Here is an 8,898-nt window from a genome sequence, read left to right as displayed (position 1 = left end):
ATAAATAATATGATGTTTATAGGGTGCTTTTTATTGATGCTAATCCATGTAATAATTGCATAGTATTCTATGTAGGAAGCAGAAACATTTTATTTCTAATATATGGCTAGAGGGAAAGCAGGAAAAATCATGTGTAAATACTGTACATGTCCATTTAGTCCCGGAGAACAATTACACGATCAATGTTATGTGCTCAGATCTCTTTTTATCACCCAGGTTAATCCACTATAAAATCATCTTGGAAAGAGATGCTAAAAATGTAGTTTTCTTTGCCGCCTGTCCTGTAAAATACACATTCAATATTTGTGTCAAAATCAATTTTTCCATTAGTCACAATCAATGGATACTAGCAGGCAGGATTTCACTACCTGTTTTCCCTAGATTAATTCTATAAATTAGCCTATCACATAGATGGTACATAATACTATGTAGAATAGTTAAGAAGGCATGGAAATATCTGGACAGAAATATTTAATTTTTATCAGCATAGGTCAAAGGCATAAAAGAAGATAGTGGGAACAATGGAAATACATGCAGGAACCCAAGCAATCTTTTCTGGGATTACATCATGGATTTTTCTACTTTTACCGAGTTTACTACTGTAACTTTCTTTGCATTATCTGGAGGAAACTAAATTAACCCAAATTGTTATAGATTCTTCTGCTCAAATGTTTGTCTAATAGTTTGTTGAATGTGAAGAACAAAGTCCAGCATCCTAAAGTTTTGCTTCATGACTACTGTTAGGCAGGTAGAGGGCATGACTTTGCTCAGATCAGCTGGTATACCCTTGCAGTCTTTTCTGGAACAAGATACCCTGGGAACAATTATCCATATCATCATCATCATCTACCCATGAGCCTACCTTTGAAAAGTATCCAGAAGCTGCAATTGGTACATAATGTACCAACTCATTTAAAGACAAGGAAACCTTGATATAACTCTAGTGGCGTGGCTGTGGCAGTGGTATTGATTTATTTCAATTTAGATTTTTAAGGCCAGCCACTCATTTACTGTTATTGCCAAGTACAAGTCAAAGAAGCCTTTGGAGTTTGATGACCAGGTAGAACCAACCATTCCAGTGTTTATCTCAGGTGACATTGAGTGATAGCATGTCAGGTATCCTACAGAACACCTTGTCTGCAGAAGTTCAGATGAAGCCTCCCATACAGTAGTTCAGTCATGACAGAACATTACTGCAGGGAATTTGGTGGTGGATGAATTTTGGATTTGTATGAAGAAAATTTTCATTTTTGCTTCTAGGTGATGTGTTGTAAACTGCAGATTGTTTAGGCAGTTAATACATTATTAAAGCTGGATGCAGTGTGTGCAGAGACCAGCACCTATCATTATTTTGAATGTCACAAAATAGAGAAGTGGAAGTATTAGCAGAATTAGAACTTTTTTTTTATTACTCTACTTGGCAGATATCTTGGTTCAGACAACATGAATTGAAATCATTGGATTACCCTGAAATGCTATAGGCATGTTCCTTTATGGTGACAGGGAGTGTGTTGCAATTAAGAATGTTTGATATCACTTATCTGTGTGCTGCAAAGATCAAATTCATTAATAATCTGCTCTCAAAAGGGTTTTGTAATGAATAGTTGGGATTCTGTTTATAGGTGAAAAACAATAAAGAAAACTCCTTTTAAATAACTCCACATGTTGTTCTTGGTTCTCAGGCCCTGACAGGTTGTCCAATCATTGATGGGAAGTATAATCAAAGTTTGCACTGGCTGATTGCTTGGGATGGGTCAGAAATCAGCTAAAGCTTTGCTTACTATTTGTAAGTTTGAGCTGGCCTAGTAAAACTATTTCCTGAATTAGATTTGAACTGAGGCAAAATGTTCGCATGTTTTTTTATGCAGCACATAACATTATTTCTCAAAGCAGTATTTAACAGCCAGAAGTCATACTGCGTAACTCAATCTTCAACTTATTGTTCAGCATTCAACTGCCACTTGTGTCAATGTTCATTTGTTTTCACAAAGAGGAAAATTAGACTTTAATTGGCTTCAGAACATTCAGAACAAAAAGTGTAAAAAAAATTGAAACATTTGGTCTAATCTTGCTTAGCTAGTTACGCTCTGAAAAATACATTTGAATGGCACTGGGAGATAACTGTCATTCATTTAAAGTAAAAAAATGCAGCAAGGTAGATTATACTGAAGATTAAACTCCTCTGGCTGAGTAGCTTGTACTTGTACTTGAATCACATTGACATATCCATCCATGGTTAGGGTCCCCAAGAGAAAGCACTTCCAAATAAATAAGTCGAAAGATTAAAAAGGGAAATATTCTGAAACAAAACATACATAAGGCACTAACCACAGTCACTTGCTAAGCTACAGCATAAAATCTGCAGTAGGAGGCTATCTTCTCAAAGAATGAAAAAATTGAATGAATTTTCAAAGAATAACTTCAGAGTGCTGAAGGCTAATACCAGTGCTGCTGCCGCTGACTTTATTATTTTTGCCCAAAAAACAATCTAACCACACTATACCAACTGTCTTAAAGTGACTCTGCCACAAAATGGACTCAAACCTTTATCTACACATATGTAGGCAATAGTTCTGTTGAATTAGCAAATCACAAAATAATTGTTTTTATCCACTCAAGAATTTGTTCTAAGAATCCAGATAAGTTTTCATCTACATAGATCAGGGTTATTAATCTTTGGTTCTATAAAAGGACAGATGGACACCTATTCCATTTATAACGTCACAATTACACAAATCCATCTTTTCCCCCCAACATATAGGTCTGAACCTAGGCAAATTAGGCCCAGTTAACATGAATGAGTGCAGGATATAATGAAAAATATGCACTTTTCATATACTGGGAAATGCTATGGGAAATAAGGGCAAAATATACCATGTCCTAATTGCTCCATAAAATTATTCCAGAATAACTCCTAATTTTGTTTTATGGAAATTCTGGAACAATTAAAGTGCTCTGGATTTTATTTCAGCTGTGGTGCAGCTGATCTGAAAGTATTTAGTAGATCTTCAAAAACATGATTTGTTTCAGATTTGAAACAACACAAATTTTGTCTCACTACTCTAGATGTTGCTCAAGTACATCTTCCAGCTATTGTAGCTTTGTAAAAATGTTAGGAGTTATAATTAAGCAAGAGCTGGATGGGTATAGACTTTCAAAATCTAATTTTGCTAATTTTGCAACTTTGATTATAGGACTCAAAAATAAATCAGAACCCCGTGATTAATATAGCTGTTTCATAATAAATATTGAAAGCAGCTGCTTAAAAAAATAATAGAAATTTTGGACTATGGACAAAAGAAACCTGACTGAAATTTGACTCAAAACCTCCTTCATGCCATTTCATTTGACTTTAATAACAATATAGATAGTTGTTAAAGTCATGTTAAAGTGGAAGCTCTTTAACTGGACTTTCAAAAAGCTCAGCTTTCCAAAGTTTCATCAAAGTTTTTGAGCAAATGCAGCAGTTCTAGAGTAAGAAAACAGATCCACTAATAGTAACTGGCTGAAAAACACAAAGCAGAAGTAATATAGCCGGTTCTCACAAAGAAGGAATAAAAAATGTGTTAAGTTCCTTATTGGGAGCAATTAATTCACGACTAAACTGACCTAATGAAGAACTATAAGTTGACCACATTTGCTGCAGATATCAATATGGTATGTGGCTTAAAAAATGTACTTAAGACTGTAGTGCTAAAGAATATGGCTGGGTCCAATTCTCTTTTTAACTTATCTTAATGGCAATGGTAACTTCTGTGTATTTCATGCTTCATATGTTTTAGAAAGTAAGCAAAAATAGCAATAGCAATAGCATTTAAACTTATATACCACTTCATAATGCTTTACAGCCCTCTCTAAGCAGTTTACAGTCAGCATATTGCCCCCAACAATCTGGGTCCTCATTTTACCGACCTCGGAAGGATGGAAGGCTGAGTCAACCTTGAGCCTGGTGAGATTCAATCTGCCAAACTGCTGGCAGCTGGAGATCAGCAGAAGTAGCCTGCAGTACTGCATTCTAACCACTGCACCACCAAGGCTCTAAATGTATTTCTAAATGTAAAAATGTATTTCTGTAAGCATAACTATTATGAAATTTATATAAAAGCTAAACTTTTTCTTCAGCATACATTTCTGATTAATCAATATTTCTAGCTTTACTATATAAACTGTGAATAAATTCATATTTACTAAGGATATTTTTTTTTAAAAAAAGGATTCTAATTTGACCTTAGAGAGGTATCATTTTATAGAAGAATGAATATATTTTATGTCAAAACGTAAATCATCCAATAAAGCTGGTGATGCAACCTAAGGATACATTATTACAACTCTTCTAAAAAACAAACAACAAAACTATAATTTATTGTACTCTCATCTTCATTCTATGCCAAGTGTTGGTGGATTACACAGAAAAAACTACATTATTTAAAGTTTCTACTAAATATAATAAAAGATAATTAACATTTAGTTTGTTACATTGAAAAAGTGTACATATTTTAATTGTTTTGTTAGCTTTACCTAAGTTTCTTCAACTATTAAAAAAGAAAAATCAATTGTTCATAGTCAAAAACATTCAAATCAGTTGATACAACATTACAGTACAGCCAACTAAAATTGTTCAAAATCTTGTCATCTTATCTCAAGTTTAAAAGAGTCCTTAGACCAGATTATGACAAAGCTGGTTTAATGTATTTTCAAGTTGGAATCATTAAGATTTTGTAGGATACTGTACTTCCTGTTGATGGCTTCAGAAGAAAGGGGATCAAGCGACTTGAAAATCAAAGGGCAATCCTAGCCTTTAATTTTTTTAATAGTTAGATCAACTTTGTTAAATTAAGCACAACTAAAAAATTGGAAGCTAGGTGAAGCTGCCATTTTTGTGTGAAAACAATTGCGATACGCTATACTAAAAAAAATTGAAATATCCACCTGTCCTCACCACTCTGCCACAAAACTAGCAAAGTCAGAAAATACAAAAGTCTTCAAACTTGTCACTTTTGCAGAATAAAGCAAAAAAGTCTTTGTGCTCCTTACTACCAGAAGCAAAATATTATCTGAATTACCACATATAATAGCTTCTGGATGTGTCCACTTGAGTTGGCTTGGTTTCTGCCGAGCCTTCCTTTTCTTTTTCACAGTCACCTTCCCAGAGATTAATAAGTGGAGGATAGAGTTCATTCAAAGGAATGGAAGAGGTCTTTTGCATATATTTTTTCAATGAATGATGATAGTTTTTCCTTTTAAACCTTTTTGCAACGTAGACAGAAACAGAGGCAAGACTAATAACAGCAAACATGGATCCCATAACTGCAGCTAGGGCTGTGCTTGTCTCTTGGTCAGTAATATCAAGGGCAAATGCTGCATTTTTTGTAGTAACATTTACACAAGACTTCTGAGTTTGCTGATGTATATTAGATACTGTGAGACAGACTTCATAATCTGTGGAGGGTTGCAAATGGGTAAGATTGTATTCATGCACATCAACTGGGACCCTTGCAGTGTATGTAATGTGTGGGTTATCAATCTTCATAGTTGCAGATGACCATTTTAAGTTAGATGTCATAACATTAGAGTTAGCTTTCCAAGAAACTAGGATGGAATGAGACTCCGCTTGCTTGACATAAATTTTGAGCACCTGAGTACCATCAAGAAGTGTTCCATTCACTCTTATAGTAGCCACTCTTGTATCTGCACCTTCTATATTTTGAGCTACACATGTGTATCTTCCTGAATCCTCCATCTGAATATTTGATATTTCCAGTGTGCCTTCACTACTAATCTTATATTTGTCTGAAAGAGTTTCCACAGTTATTTTATTCCCAAGTGGAGTAACCCAATAAATCTCAGGCTCAGGTTCTGCCATAGCCCGACAATCCAAAAAGACAGTCATGCCAATGTCCAAATTCAAATGGTTTGGAAAAGTATCATGTGAAATCATTGGAAGACACTGTTCACTGGAATCCTGTACTAATACCTCCTTTACTTGTTGTCCTTTGTATTCTGGTGGCATAGCACAAAACATTGATAAGGGTTCCATGAAACGAATATTGGTCTTGTTTGAATTGATCCAGTGAATGACACAGTCACACCTGAGTGGATTACTGTGAATACTAATCTCCCGCAAATTTGGGAGGGATTCCACTGTTTTTTGGTAGACCGCATTCAAGGCATTATTATTAAGCATCAAGCTTTCCAGAGCAGGAACATTCCGAAATGCTAAACGATGTATGTAAGATAACTTTGGGTTATTGGTTGCTTCAAGCTTTGTAAGTTCAGGAAGATTGTCTAGTGCATACCTATCAACAGACACCAGCTCTCCCATGTTGTTGATTCCAAGTTCTTTCAACCGAAGCATGTTTCTGAAATCTCCTTCTTGAATTTTATGGATTGGGTTTTTGTTAAGATCTAAAAATTTTAAATTTGGGACTTTCTCAAGTGCAAGCTGAGGAACTTTAGCCAATCTGTTATCATAAAATGAGAGACTTTCAAGACTATCCAAGCCCACTAGAGCATTTCCAGGGATGTCAGTCAGATACATTCCAGCCAGAACTAGACTTCTTAAATTTGACAGTGATTTGAAGTTCATATCTAGTATTCCAATCACAGGATTTTCTCCAATCATCAAAATTTCCAAGTTAGGTGTAGAATCAAACCAACGACTGTCAATAACTTTTAATTTATTGGAATTGAGATGAAGTCTTAGAAGATTCTTCAAGCCTGAGAATGCATATGCAGAAATTGTACTGATTTGATTATGGTTGATATAAAGTTCCTGTAGATTGCACAGGTCTTGTAGGCAGTAATCTGTCATCTCTGTGATCTGATTTTCCTCCAAGTGTAAAGTAGTTAACTGAGAAAGATTTGATAATCCCACATCTTTTATGCTAGTAAAATTATTTTGTGAAAAATCCAACTCTGTTAAATTGAAAAGTTGCTGGAGTTCATCTGTGGTCTTGGCAATATTGTTACTTTGTAAGAGAAGGACTTGAGTATCACTAAAAAGGTTACTGGGGATTTTTGTTAAACGAAGATCATTGCAGTCAACTGTTGGAGCTTCTCTGTAAGTTGACTGAGGAGTAAACCAGGGTCTTATTTCACAGACACACAATTGTGGGCATTCGTTATTTTGTATGGAAGTTGCTTGAAATGAATTTATGAGCAATCCCAGTGCCAGCTGGCAAATCTTTAAAGCGAAACTAATATGAGCCATATTGTTTTCTTCTAGCTTCTCCTTATTAATCACAAGAGCAGATCAAATATAGCCTGACAGCGTAGGAAATCAAAAGTTTTTGTTTTAAATGTTTGGGCATCCAAAGAATGGAAGATATTCTTATGATTTTATGAACAGCAAATATTCCAATGATTTTTTCATCGATCTTATTTTTTTTATTCTCTTTAAGTTGCTTCTGTCACAATAAAGCAGTATGTCTGAAAAGAAAGAAAAAAAAATCAATTCACACATTTCAACATTAAAATCTTTCTTTACTTTCTTTCATTTAGTTTAAATACTAGTACCTTTCTGCATGCAGACAATATTTAATACAAAATTATTTAATATTGTTAATATCTGAAATACACCAGAAATATACAGAATTGACCATGAAGTGGTTGCATTTTTCAAACAGATTTTTTTTAAAATGCAGAGTTTAAATCAGAATCCAAAGTAGTTAATAAAAAAAAAAACATCTGGCAATATACTTTATCATGGTTTTTGTACCACTTGATAGAGCAGCCTCAAAGTACATAACATTGTTTTTTACAATGTGGTCAGATGCAATATCTGGAGTATATCTACATGGTTTTATTCACCAAATGCAAATTATAGGTTAGTAGTAGTAGTCTATAATTACCGTATTTTTCGGAGTATAAGATGCACCGGAGTATAAGACACACTTTAGTTTTTGGGGAGGAAAATAAGAAAAAAGCTGATTGGCGGGTAGATTGGCCTCCTGGAATACACCTGCTCCCAGAGGTGAATTTTAGCAACAGGTTTGTTAGTTGTGAGCTCTGCACCTTGCTTTTTTTTCAGCCTCTGAAACTTCTGAAACTCTGTTTCAGAAAAAACTTTTTTTTCCTGCCTCTGAAAGCCTCAGAAACAGAGCTTCAGAAAAAAAGCCTCTGAAACTTCGTTTAGTAGTATCTTATGCTCATTACAAGTACAACCCAAATAGATTTTGAGTTTCATAAACAACTAGGATGTCCATGACCATTTTGAAGGGCCTAAAAGACCTGGTTCTATGCTTAGGGCCTCAAGTGTGTTCATTGAGCTACTTCTTGGTTGTACCAGTGATGTGATATTTGATATTTCTCTGTTGCTTTATATTTTAAGTTTTGTAATGCTTGACATTGTTTTTATTTTATTTTAATGTGCTTCTCATTGCCCAGAGTTGCTTGTTGAGATGGGTGGCCATTTAAATTGATTTAAAAAAGTAAATAAGCAAACTATTTTCCTCTGTACATATATTTTTCCTCAGGATAATCAGTGAGATAGAAATGAATCAGTTGGGCTTTTGATTAAAACAAAAACATTTTCATTTTTTCAAATAACTTTAGTTTTAGTACAATTGATTCCATAAAGTAACACTCTCCTTATGAAAATAATTCAGATTTAATTTTTAATTAGGAGATTGTTAGTTTTCAATTTTATATTTAAAATTTAAAATTTATATTTATATTTAAAATTTAGGGGAGCCAAATTGATTTAATTCTGTTTTAATTTATTTTAATTTTTATACTGTATGTATTTTAACCTTGGCTGTTCACCTCCCTGAGTCCTTCGGGAGAAGGGCGGTATACAAATTTAATAAACCATAAACCAACCATAAAACATATTTATAGAATAAAAATGATTCTTGCTATATTAGTATTAGTTATACTGTATTAGTTATACAGTAAAAC

At 34.0% G+C, this 8,898-nt stretch overlaps 1 protein-coding gene across 1 annotated transcript; it reads right to left on the bottom strand.

Moving 5' to 3' along the window:
* Positions 1–4,639: 4,639 nt before the first annotated feature.
* Positions 4,640–7,258, bottom strand: LRRN1 (leucine rich repeat neuronal 1). The gene has a single exon (XM_070933571.1). It carries the CDS (start codon positions 7,208–7,210, stop codon positions 5,060–5,062), a length of 2,151 nt encoding a protein of 716 aa, XP_070789672.1. The 5' UTR covers positions 7,211–7,258; the 3' UTR covers positions 4,640–5,059.
* Between the last annotated feature and the right edge of the window lie 1,640 nt (positions 7,259–8,898).

Source organism: Pituophis catenifer, unplaced genomic scaffold (genome assembly GCF_029215685.1).
Source record: "Pituophis catenifer annectens isolate HBS135680 unplaced genomic scaffold, rPitCat1.0.hap2 SCAF_2, whole genome shotgun sequence".
Taxonomy (NCBI): Eukaryota; Metazoa; Chordata; class Lepidosauria; order Squamata; family Colubridae; genus Pituophis; species Pituophis catenifer.
This window is presented reverse-complemented; position numbering and strand designations above follow the sequence as displayed.